We start from the raw sequence: 13,422 nt of genomic DNA on the forward strand, positions 1-13,422 counted from the left end.
CAGTTTGCTCACCTATAGGGATGACAATACTGACCATGATTGTGTTACAGGATTACAGGGAAGATAAAGATAAGGTAGTGGATAAGATCTCTTGATAAATTAAAATGCATTATGGAAAGTGATATTAACCATAAAATAACAGCAAAACAGTAATAATTCCTGAAAAGGTTTGCAGTTGTGAAATGCAAATAGGTTTACAGGTGAATGCTCTAATCATCTGAATCTGTGCCATTTATTGCTGTGAATATCCTAACAAATTAGCCTTTTATTCATGAGATCAAGGGAAACTGCTAAGTCTTAGTTATTTAACCTTCTTTGAGCAGCTTCAGGTTTACAGGAAAGAAAAATTTCAAAGCAGAATTCCCATATGCCCTCCCAATGCTTCTTCCCTGTTTATTTCCCCGAGTATCAGCATCTTGCCTTAGTGTGGTACATTTGTCACAATCAATGAGCCAATATATATATTATTAACTAAAGTCCATAGTTTAGGTTAGGGTTCACTCTGGGTGTTGTACATTTTGTGGATTCTGACAAATGTATACTGACCTGTATTCACCATGATAGTATCATTCAGAACAGTTTCGCTGCCTTAAACATCCCACCTGTTTGACCCTCTCTGCCTCTCTCCTGAATCTCTGGCATCTACAGACCTTTTTTACTGTCTTCCTAATTTTGCCTTTTCCAGAATGTCTCATTGTTGGAATCAGGCAGTCTGTAGCCTTTTCAAATTGGCTTCTTTCACTTAATAATATATGCTTAAGAGGCACCTGAGTGGCTCAGTAGTTTGAACATCTGTCTCTTGATTTCAGCTCAGGTCACAATCTCACAGTTCGTGAGTTCCAGCCCCGGGTCGGGCTCTGTGCTAACAGCGCAGAGCCTGCTTGGGATTCTCTGTCTCCCTCTCTCTCTGCCCTTTCCTGCTCATGCTTTCTCTTTCTCTCAAAAATAAATAAATAGGGGCGCCTGGGTGGCTCAGTCGGTTGAGCGTCCGACTTCGGCTCAGGTCATGATCTCACGGTCCGTGAGTTCGAGCCCTGCATCGGGCTCTGTGCTGACGGCTCAGAGCCTGAAGTCTGCTTCGGATTCTGTGTTTCCCCCTCTCTCTGCCCCTCCCCCATTCATGCTCTGTCTCTGTCTCAAAAATAAATAAACATTTAAAAAAAAAAATAAATAAATAAACATTAAAAAATGTAATGTACACGTAAGGTTTTTTTTCCATGTCTTTTTGTTTTAAGTGCTCATTTCTTTTTATCACTGAATAACATTCTACTGTCTGGATGTACCACAGTTTGTACTTTCCAAAGGATGTGTTGTTTCCTCCAAGTTCTGGCAATTATGAATAAAGCTGCCGTAGACACGCGGGTGTTAAGTTTTTGTGTGGATGGAAGTTTTCAGCGACTTTAGGTAAATACCAAGGAGTGTGATTACTGGATCATATGGTAAGAATTCATTTAGTTTTGTAAGAAACTGCCGAATTGTCTTCCAAAGTGGCTGAGCCATTTTGCATCCTTGTCAGTACTGGGTGTTGTCAGTGTTTTGGTTTTGACCATTCTAATATGTGTGCAGTGGTAACTCATAGTTGTTTTACTTTGTAATTCTCTAATAATATATGGTGTTCAGCAGCTTCTCATATGCTTATTTGCCATCTTTGGTGAGGTGTCTGCTCAGATCTTTTGCCCATTTTTTACATTGGGTTTATTTTCCTATTGTTTAAAGAGGTCTTCTTATATTTTGGATACTAGTTCTTTTTCTGGTACTTATTTTGCAAAGGCTGTTCTTCCCATCTGTGGCTTGTCTTTGCATCCTCTTAATACTTATTTTTCTTTAATTGTTTAACCTCAACATCACCACCCAACTCTCTCAAAGTACCACTGACCTTCAGGTTTATAGCCATTAAAAAGGTTGAACAGTTCTAATGCTCCATTCCTTCTCTCCATTGACTGGTTTGGCGGTCAAGTGCACTTGTAGATGGGATCAAGTCATCAAGCCCATCAGTGGCTCCATCTCAAACCTCACGTTCTTAACCGGGATCGTTGCTGCTATCATCTGAGAGTTAGCTTGCGGTCTGTCCAAGTTGGCTGGGTCTTGCTGAGCTGATTGGAGCTGCCGACATTTTTGCTGACTGGAGTCATGCTATCTTTGCCAGTTTGCTGGAATAGACACAGACACCGATTGGGTCACGCTGAAGACATTCCTGTCTTGTGAAGCAAGTCTGTTTGTATTTTAGGTTTGCCAGGACTAATGAATTAAAACATTTGGACTCTCCACAACTTGCTGTTTATCAATGCCTCTGACAGGAGGAGGGTTTTCTTTTGCACTTGCTTTTTCTAGAAGCATGACAACATCCTGGCTGTTGGAGAGGCAAGGAAAGGAGAGAGGGGTTGTGGAGGGAAGCGGAACAGGAGGCCCGTGGGACGCGGGGGTCTGGGGGAGAGCAGGTAGCAGTGAGCTGCCCTGACAGCTGTCACTGCTCCTCAGATTGTCAGTGGTTGCTATGCAGCAGGTGCAGCCTGCCCTCTTACTAGGTCTTCACTCCACAAAGGCAACGACTGGCCAAGGCAGCGGCTGGCCCTGGATTACACAAGTGCAGACACTCAACTAAGTGAGGTAAGGCAACAGGTGTGAAAACCGAACTAAATGCTCGGGGCACCGGCCACTGAACCAAAGCTCTGTTACAGCCGAGAGGAGGAATCAGTGGTCCATTTCCCCAGGCGGTGTGATGAAAAGGCAAGTTGCTTTAGGGGATCTCCTGGCCGACACCGTGGGGAACTCAAAATCTACCCCACTTGGCTGTTGTCATCCTTCCTGAGGCAGACAGATGTTCTTGCTTGTGTGGAGGGGAGGGGCTCTAATGAGCTGTGTTTATCAATTTCATTGCCCGGTGCGAGAAACCTGGAGGCAAATTTTCACCTTTTGTGCTCGGTTTCTTGGTGCAGGAAAGCGTTGGGAAATGTAGCCAAAAGAGGAGGGCTTTTCATCCCTAGATGTTAGGATAAGATGGGTTGGTGATGGTATAGTGCATAACAATAAGGCTTTTTCTTTTAGCTGCAACTTTAAGGGGCTTTTTATTGTTTGTTTTGTCAAATTTGAGACAGTCTGTTCTATTCCCTAGGAACAGGTGGCTAACAAGATGGTTGATTCTAAGCAGAGGAGACTACACAGAAATGTATGTCAGAGCTAAGATAAAACAAATCCTGAGTCAAGTAACAGCAATTTCATATTACCCTTTTCTTACGTTGAATGTTTCACGTTATTACTCTTTTCTAACTTAAGACGACATGACTCGGAGTGCTTTATGGTTCACTGCTATTTGTAGTTTTAAATGAATGGGCCAGATATCATTCTAACTGGGTGATAAACAGCTGTGGGTTTTTCTCCAAAGCTGTACTAGGTGTTTAATATAAGCTTGTTCTCTTTCCATATACGGGGTAGGATGATTCCATATGTATGTTTGTCTAAATACATGTGTGTGCGTATATAAATATACATATGCATTCGTGTCTGCTCTATAAATAAGTGTAAAAACAAAATTCACTGTCCTAGACACTATTTTTAGATATAGAAAAGTTATGGGAAAGAGTCAGAAACCTTGCTATGAGAAAATGTCCTGGTAAACATTTCCCAGAAGCTCGCTCAGGATGGCAGAAGAGATGATTTATATTTTGCCATTTTTAGAGACGTTTTCCTTAAAATATCACTCAGTTTTTTCCTTAAAATATCACTCAGTACTCATGTACTGCTTACATGACAAGGAAAGCAGAGAGTTTAGGGAAGCGTGATTAAAAATAGAAAAGTTGCACATATGTATTCAAATAATCAAGATATATGTATAACAATATCTTTTCCTTAGTCCCATTGAACAAAAATTATCAAATATCTTGGTTAAAATGTATTTGTGCTAAGTTCTATTATTATAACAAGGAAATATTCATGTATTTTTGCCCATCCTAACTCATCTGTAGGATGTTTTCCCATTCATTCTATCTTTATCAATTAAATGATAATTTAACACGTACATCAATAGAATGTTTTTAAGTTCTGTCTTTTGTTTGTATCATACGTTGTTAAGATGTACAATCTGAGAAGTGTTTCATGTATTTACATGTAGTTAATTAGATATTCAAAGCCCATAATGTTCATAATATAACTGTAAGATATTTAAAAATAGTCTTGGTGTTCTTGAAATGGTTCCGTGATACTCATTCTTTACCACTCAATAATTCAGGTCCAATTTAGGCATTTGAGTGTGAAAAGCTAATCTAATATGAGGCTGTCTGATGCCCTCTTAGGACTTCTTCATCCCCCTCAATCAAAATAAAACATTGTATCAGACCTTGAAGGGCTAGGGTTGGACTGGTCAGTGTGAAGGGATACTAAAAAAGTGAGGTGGGTGGAGATTTTGCTCTATCTTGTATATTTTATTCTAGGTGTGTATTTCCAAAACAATTCTTCTATAAGCCAGAAAAAGAATTTTACATGGGACAGGTGAATACTTTCCATGCAGGGGAGGAAAGCTAGGGACTAGGAGTATCTTCAAAGTAAGACAGTAATGCTTACTAATTTTCCAAGGTCCTCTGAATATTTGAAGGGCGACTTGGGTAAATGACAATGGCTCTCTTTTGTCCTTACAGCTGGAAGACCCAGGGGAAGGCCAAGGCTCAGGTGCCCACATGATCAGCACAGCCAGGGTACCTGCAGATAAGCCAGTACGCATCGCCTTCAGCCTCGATAATGCCTCAGGTACACTCTGCCCCCAGGGAAAGGGTCACCTCTTAACCATCATCTTTTCCTGTTCCACAAAGGGTGTTTAAACACGCATGACTGGCATGACCTAACGATGGGGTGTGTGATTTTTCATCATGTCTTGTTCGAGTGTGGCCTCCAGAAATGCCTCTTGTGATGCTTCCCCCATTTCCAATCCTCTGGTTGTTTTAGCACATTCCTTCTTCCTTTTTGCTTTCCCCACTTTCTTTTATTATCAAATACATGGAGCTATAACCACTTCTAACGATTCCAACGTATGTCATTGTTGAAACTGTGTGAGGAAACATTTATAGAAGTGCTGGCAGTTGGTTAGGTAATATAAAAATATCACTGTCCTGGTTCCAGCAGCATTTCCTGGAGCCCAAGTTCCAAATGCTGGTTTCCCACTGGTGCTCCCACACTTCCGGCTGAATGAACAGATTTCAGCCAGAGGGATGAATGGGACAGGTGAGACAGACCCTCTTAAAACAGTAAGGTCTGAGGTGAGGCTGCCATACTTAGAGCCCTTTGTCATGGCTCCCCTCGGTGGCCTCTTAACATACATACTGAATTACACCACCTATGATGGAGACCTCAGGCGGTGTGAGGTCACAGACGTGAGGAAGGGAATGCTTGGATCTCTTTCACTGGTGTAAGCCTTCTCTCTCAGTCTGTCATCTGTTAAAATCACGTAATCATGTGCTCAAACAACATTAGCATTTATACCTTGAGTCTTTTGAGGGCTGATTCTGTTAATCAATCAATCAATCAATCAATCATCTATTCTTCTTCCTACAGTGCCACTGTAGGAATAATATTTTAAAACGTAATAATTGGAAAGGACCAAGTTTATCCCTAAAATAATGCAAAGTAAGGATCTGGGCTCTCTGAAGTCTGACATTACACAGCCAGTTACTATATCAAGTAATTACGGTGGTAGGACATGTGGTTCCATTCTCCTGGACTGTGTAGCCCCCCGTGGAGGATATGTTCCAGAGTGAGGAGAAGTGAAGCCTTGACTCTTCATCATCTGTTCTTTCGACCCTCTTCCCACGGTCTGCTGTTGTCCTATATCTCCACTCAGGGGTTGCCTTCAAGCGCAGGGGTAAAGGGAAATTCTTCCAATAGGCAAACCACTCTATCCCAACAAAGAAATGATAGTTAACATTAATTGCATTCCTCTTTTGTATTAGGCATTCACATGTATTATTTCGAATCTTTAAAATAACCATGCAACAGGGGCGCTTGGGTGGCTCAGTCGGTTGAGCGTCCGACTTCGGCTCGGGTCATGATCTCACAGTTTGTGAGTTTGAGCCCTGCATCGGGCTCTGTGCTGACAGCTTAGAGCCTGGGGCCTGCTTTGAATTCTGTGTCTCCCTCTCTCTGCTCCTCCCCTGCTGATGCTCTGTCTCTCTCTCTCCTTCAAAAATAAATAAAAACATTTAAAAAATTGTAAAATAACCATGCAACATAAGGGTGGCTGGCTGGCTGAATCAGTAGAGCACAAGACTCTCGATCTGGGGGTTATGAGTTCGAGCCCCACTTTTGGTATAGAGATTTATTTATTTATTCCTCAAATAAATAAATAAATAAATAAATCTTAAAAAAAGTAACCATGCGATGTAGGCATTAGTATTGCCAATTTACAGAAAGAGAACTTGAGGTCCAGAGACCACACTGTTAGTAGGTAACAGAGTTCTGATTTAAACTCAGGTCTCTAGATTTATGAATCTGAACTCTATTTTATATCACTTCTCTGAAAAGAAAAAGAAAAGTCCCTCCTGCTTTTATGCATTTCATAAGTGCAAGATTTTGAGGAATAGTTCATGCTTGAGTGGCTAGCTCTCAAGACAGGTACGTGTAAGCCCCCAAATCCAGGGAGAAAGAAGTATAATTTTCTTCCCTGTGACTGTGTCCCAGAACAAGTCTTATTATAGTCAACAGCCTTACAAAGACAGTTTTAGTGTATAAACTTGTTTATTCCAAGCAATATTATTGTATCATAATTTTGGACGAGACAAATAAATGTACCATTTCCTCGTCTTTATTTTAACAGAATTTAGTTTATGTACAGAAAAGAGCCATGCAGAGGTGGATCTTGATATTTGGGCCGCGTGAATAGACTCTTCCTTGAAGTACAAGACATACAGCTTGTAATTAATTTGCCACCATCCTTTATTGGCCCCTGACTGGGAGCTCTTGCATGTTTTGTATCAGTCAATTTAGATTGATCTGTTCCAGTCTTTCAAATGTCCCAGGAATGCCCACTTTTGAAATTCATGGTTTTTTTTTGAGATGGTAGCTTCAAAAAGGGGTTGTCATTTGTTTCCAGTAGTGCCACAAAAAGATGCTTAGGAAGATTTATAAAGAAATTGCTAAAATTAAAATTTTTTTTCCCTTATGATCTATGTGTCCTTGTGTCCCTAAAAAGGCATCCAACTAGAGAATCCAGGGGAGGAATGGGTTTCTGTGTTTCTCAGCTTTTCTCAAAATAATCATCTGAGAGCCCTCATCAAAAATACATGTTCCCAGGCCCCAGTCCTGTATATTCTCATTTATGCAGTGGGTACAGATGGAGGCCCAGGAATCTGTATTTTTGCATGCACATGAAATTGTGAGTGTACAGAAAGATGCTTTGCAGATATTTGGGGACACTCCCTCTGAATTCTTGAAGAAGGAGCATGTGGAGTGTCACAGTGAGTAACACTTGCCGTCACACACTGTGCATGCCTTTTGAATTCCAGTGCATTCTAGACCACACATTTAGGGGGAAATAAAGGAAAACATCCTAGACTTCCCTTGTAAATGGGGGAGCTAAGGTGGAATTTTGGGAAGCATCTCCATATTCATGGATTTATTGCTGAGGGGTATGCAGAGTCCATGAGAAAAGAGAACTCTTTGCCTGTTAATATTAATTTATTCATTCTTGGGTGCCTAATACAGTTATATTAAGTTATATTAAACTTCTTGCATGTTTTTGTATATTTTGCACATTTTTCTGAGATGTCTTGGTGTAGAGGTTAAGGGCATAGGCTTTGGAGTCAGGAAGATGTGGTTTCTAGACCCATCTCCATCACTATTTCTTTGATCTTGGTGAAGTCACTCAATTTTGCTGAACTTCAGTTTCCCACAAGGGGTATATAGTGATAATTCACACATTTATTGTAAGAATTAAATAACACTATATAGGTAAAACATTTAGCATAGTGCTTGATGCACATTATGTACTCAACTGGTCCTTGTATCTATGATAATTGATTCTGGAGTATTAAGGAAAATATAAACCACTTAAGCAATTTTATGTCCCACCGATACCTCCCACATCTACTTAATATCAAGGTAGGGTTTATAGCATAAATGACCTGAGATTATTTAGGGACTAGTTATCCAATTGGTGGATTGTGGGTATCCCTGCCTCTCCTTTTATCAATGAGCTGAACTTAGTTTCTGTGCTTCCAGCAACCTTCCAAAGGTGGGTGAGATGTGCAAAAGAGAAGTGTTGCATGATCCTTCCTATGGGTTTCATAAGGCAAAGAGATTTGGGGAAAAATCTGTGTCACCAAGAGCGGATGAGAACAGCTTCTTGGGAGATGTGATAGTCTGCCAGGTCTTGAAGATGGGTAGGGTATTGAAAAGCAGTGTAGCATTTCTGGGTACCAGGTATAAAAAAATGGGGGCGACACAACTTTTAACAATTCTTCTTTTTCCTGCCAAACAGAAAAGCTGAGCAAAACCTAAGATTCAGGAAAAGCATGATATATTCAAGGAATAGTAAAATTCTTGTCAACTGGTGCAGAAGTCTGAATGGAGGGAGAGTAACATACCATTTAAATGAACCCTGCTTTGAGCCTTACATTGAATATCTGTTTACATAGCCATAGATTAAAGTTAACAATATAATCCTGAAAGTTCAACAACACAGTTTGCATTTGATCAGAAACAATCAAGTGTCAAAAGTTCTTGAGCAAGGGAGTGACAGGATAAAAATGGTAAATGTTCCATTGGTGGCATAGTCTGGAATATGTAGAGATGAAAAAATGGATGAAGCTTTTTATAATGGTACAGAGACTGGGTACCTGGATCAGATAACAGAATGAGATGACTGAATTCAGAGAACACTATGAAGGAAGAGTTGAAAGGACTTGGTGAGAGAGGGAGGCAAACCATAAAAGACTCTTAGATACAGAGAACAACCTGAGGGCTGCTGGAGGGGTGTCGGGTGGGGAATGGGCTAAATGGGTGATGGGCATTAAAGAAGGCACTTGTTGGGATGAACACTGGGTGTTATATGTAAGTGATGAATCACTAAATTCTACTCCTGAAATCATTATTACACTGTATGTTAATTAACCTGGATTTAAATAAAATTAGAAAATTAAAAAAAAAAAAAAGAAAATGGTGGAGCCGGGACTCAAACCAAGGTCTCTTTGACACTGATATCCTTTAAACAATACCCCATTGCCCTTGGTGGGCTAGAAGCAATTTATTAATCCATCTCCTTTTGGATAAGTTGCATCCAGTACTTGATTGGAAAGAAAGAAAGGGTTATAAATGTAAATTTTTCTATCTCTAACAAAGTGTGCATGATCTTGCTTAAACCAGTCTTATGCTATGTAGCAAGAAATTGCTAAAGGACGGGATACTGGTAAAGCTTAATTCCAAGAAATTCTACAATTGCTTTAAAAAAAAAAAGGACTTGGTGACAGACTGGCCCTGGTAGATGGGGAGTTTATCATTGTTTATTGATAACAGAATGAGGCACAACAATCCAAATAGACCCTGGACCTCCAGGAACTTAAATAAAGGAAGCAAGTTTTTAGGGGAACAAAAGCCCTTTAAAATACAATCACCTCTTTTAGCTTATCATCAGAACCCTTTGTTGATTAACACTTAGCTAACCATAATCTTGGAGGCATCAGTGAGTGTCTTTAATAAACTAATGATCTGATTGACATTACTTCCAAACTGGGAATTCCAAAGAGTTAACTTTCTAAATTGGGACATTCATGGAGTTAGTTTTCCCAATAGAAAATATGCAGAAGAGAAACATGAATCCCATCTCTTGGGTTATTAGAGAGTCACTGGCCCTTCTCCAAATGGAGAGAATTTAGAGTTGGACTGACATGAGGATTTCATGCTCATTACTTGAGAGTTTTCTTTATTTCAGTCAAGCTATGAAATCTGGTACACTCAAGCATGGATTTAGACCTTGACTTTGAGGTTCTTTTTTGTTGTTGTTGTTGTTGTTGTTATTTTTTATTTAGAAAGCGTCAAGGAGACTAGTATCAGCCCAAGATGGTAGCTTTCAACATTTTGTTTTTAAAAAATTCTTTCAAGCGAGGCACCTGGGTGGCTCAGTTGGTTAAAGCATCCGACTTTGGCTGAGGTCATGGGTTCCAGCGGTCTGTGAGTTTGAGCCGCACGTCAGGCTCTGTGCTGACAACAACAGAGCCTGGAACCTGCTTCAGATTCTGTGACTCCCTCTCTCTCTCTCCTTCTCCCGCTCATAGTCTGTCTCCTTGTCTCTCTCCCTCTCTCTCAAAAAAAAAAAACATTAAAAAAAAACCAACTAAATAATTCTTTCAAGGTATCAGAATTTTTCCTATCTGGATATAAATTAATCAGATGACATTTAGTTGAAAAAGCACAAGGCCCATCCTGTTGGTGTCTCTTTTAAGTAACACTATTCTCGCACATCATGGTGTTTGTATGGAGCTGCTGAAATAGCTCCCATGCATCTAATTTAACTGTGTGACTGTCTAGTGTGCACGTGCACAATTGGTTCTCAGCGAAATTGTGAGGCAGGGAAGTGTCTGTTGTCATTGTTGCTTTCCTTCAACTTTTTCTATCTGTGATACCTTTGGGTAGTATTTCCCTCTCCCTCATCCGGGCCCTAATGTTTCCCGTATTCTCTTTGCTCCCTGCTCTCAGTCCTTGTTCAATGGAAAGACTCGGGAAAACCTCATTCACACTAAGCATTAGATGAATATTGAGGTTAACTTTTTAAAAACAATCTCTCTCACGGTGTTGCTGTTGTTGTTGTTGTTGTTGTTGATGTCGTTGTTTTGGCATCTCCACAGGGGAGTCGGTAGAAAGTCAAGGATTTGCCTCCAGTTACGCCCAGCATGGACAGCACAGTGGGAGGGGGAGGTAATTGATTCCAAAGTCCAGTCAAGATGTTGCCTGGAACAGTGGTTCTCAAATGCCGCTTTGCAGACCTGGTCTGGCTTTGATGAAGTTTTCACTTGTCTGATGTGAAACAAAAGAAATAAGGGCATGGAATCCCCTTGGAGTTTTGCCAGCCAATGAGGTGAGGACGGCCTTTGGGGAAATGGTGGCTGGGAGAGACTTTTTGAGCTCTTTCAAGTCACCGTTCCCGACTCTGACCCGACCTCCAAAGCTGCCTCCACATGCCGCGACAACGAGCAGTTGAAAATCCCTCATAGGTTGGTGGCGGTGGGGGTCTCCTGTATTTACATCTTTTACAAAGTACAGAGCTGAGAACCACGGGAGAAACTTAATCATCAAATACTATAAAGTCAACAATATGGTATCTGTAATCCCTTTGAGTTTGTTATTCTGATATCCGATGAAGGTTCTTTGAGATACAGTTGGATTTACTGGTTGGTATCTGTCGTTGAGGCCACAAAGGCCAGAAGGGAAGTCAGTGTTTATTGAGTACGTAGATGTTTCTGCTTGTATCATCTCATCAATTTAGACTGGCAACAACTCTGTGGGGAGATGCTATTCGACCCATTTTACAGATGTGGACCATTGATTGGCAAAGGGAGGCTAAGTAACTTGCCTCAAATCAAGCAGTTAATAAACAGTAGGAAGGGATTCAAAGACAGGCCCTTGGGGCTGTTTTTCCTTTATTACCCATTTGGAGGCAGGGTCCATGTAATGAGAGACAAGCATGATTGTTTCTGAAAGCAAAGAACTTCCTCAGTAGTCATAGGCAATGATGGAGAAAGGTTAGTTCTGATTTGCTTTTATAGAGTGGGAAAGAAGAAAAGTTGAGTTAAGTTTTATTTGGTGGTGTGAATATACTTCCAACATATTCTTTTTGAAGCAAATGTTTCTTATAAGCTAAATAAGTAAAAATATTCTTATAAAAGAATAAATTGATAAGAGCTACAATAATAGTGGCTAGATGAATGTTTCTAAGAAACATAAAACCTGTCTTTAAGTTGAATCAGATCTCTCTGTGTGGGGAAATATCATTCAGGCTATTTGATGTGTGATCTTGTTTGCCTCATTATTACAGGTACTGGTTGAGGTGATATGACGATTACTATTAATTATAAAGCATTGGCAATCTGCTAGATATCATACCAAATCATTGCCTGCATCCATATCCATATCTGTACTTTTAATTTTACGGGTCCTGAAAAATCTAATGTGTATTAAATTTTCACATATCTAATGTTTTTTTTAATGTGTATTCATTTTTGAGACAGAGAGAGACAGAGCATGAATGGGGGAGGGTCAGAGAGAGAGAGGGAGACACAGAATCTGAAACAGGCTCCAGGCTCTGAGCTGTCAGCACAGAGCCCAACGCCAGGCTCGAACTCACGGACCGCGAGATCATGACCTGAGCCAAAGTCAGATGCCCAACCGACTGAGTGACCCAGGCTCCCCTCACATCTCTAATGTTTAATAAGCAGGAAGCAAAGTTTCAAAAACCTTTTGAGATGTCTCAAAATAATGTGGTTCTCTAACAAGAACCAAGGTATACATGCTTTTTTAAAAAAAGTTTTTTGATGCATTAGTAATGCGAGTTGGCAGCCTTATATCACTTATTTCTAAAAATAAAATATGAATCTCGATTTAGATTTAAAATGAAAGTACTTAAAGAACTTTCATGCCTAATTTTTTTTTACTGATATTTCATATAGAAAGTGTTTGCTTTGATGGGGAAGTAAAAGAGAAACATTTCTTAAATTCTGAGTTAAATGAAGAAGGAAAACCCATGAGACATGAGGTTGTGGCTGCACCAGGGAAATCTCTCTTAACTGGCGTGGGGATAACTAAGTAATCAGAAGCAATGATTCTCACTCTGCCTACTGTCTGTATTATTCAGATGAGGAACAATACCTTCAATGCCCACCATCATACACATATGCACATATTCACATACAGGTGCCTTGTCCCCCATTACCCCTTTGGTTGGGTTGATGGTGAAAGGAATGGAGAAAGTGAACCCAGTTTTATTAAGCATTTATTATCATTACTGGTTATTTCCTAGGTGTCAGGCTTCAGGCTAAATGAATTGACATGTGCATTCCTTTACTAATAACAAGTTTTTGAGGCAGGGAATATCATGCCCATTTTGCAGAGAAGAAACTACGTCTCAAACAGATTATGTGGATTGTTCATATCAAAAGGTGGCTGACTTGAGCCCTACAGAGGCTTGTATTGACCCTCTTTGCCTTTAGTGGTTAGGAGCCTTCCCAGGCAAATGGTTCCAGGAAAATTTTTGCATGAGCCTTGGCACATGTACCCATTGCCCAAACTCATTTGCCTCTTAAGTGTGCATTTGTTCCTGAAGGATGATCTCTAGGACACTCACGGGCAGGATAGCTACACAATTTGCAGAGACATAGTGCAAAAAGTGTAAGGCTACTTATTAAAAAATGATTAAGAATTTCAAGTATTATGGATAGAACATTGAACCAG

General features: G+C 40.2%; 1 protein-coding gene across 2 annotated transcripts in view; it reads left to right on the forward strand.

The window, feature by feature from the left end:
• The first annotated feature begins 2,337 nt into the window (after window positions 1-2,337).
• MAP3K7CL (MAP3K7 C-terminal like) overlaps window positions 2,338-13,422 on the forward strand; it is a 38,237-nt gene continuing 27,152 nt past the window's right edge. Inside the window, exons 1-3 of one of the 2 annotated variants that reach the window (XM_058731830.1) lie at window positions 2,338-2,607; window positions 3,113-3,166; window positions 4,632-4,740. In XM_058731830.1, the coding sequence (XP_058587813.1) occupies window positions 3,131-3,166; window positions 4,632-4,740 (145 nt within the window). In that variant the 5' untranslated portion in view covers window positions 2,338-2,607; window positions 3,113-3,130. The remainder of the gene's footprint in view (window positions 2,608-3,112; window positions 3,167-4,631; window positions 4,741-13,422) is intronic. The other variant, XM_058731831.1, reaches the window with a different exon arrangement.

Source organism: Neofelis nebulosa, chromosome 5 (genome assembly GCF_028018385.1).
Source record: "Neofelis nebulosa isolate mNeoNeb1 chromosome 5, mNeoNeb1.pri, whole genome shotgun sequence".
Lineage (NCBI taxonomy): Eukaryota > Metazoa > Chordata > Mammalia > Carnivora > Felidae > Neofelis > Neofelis nebulosa.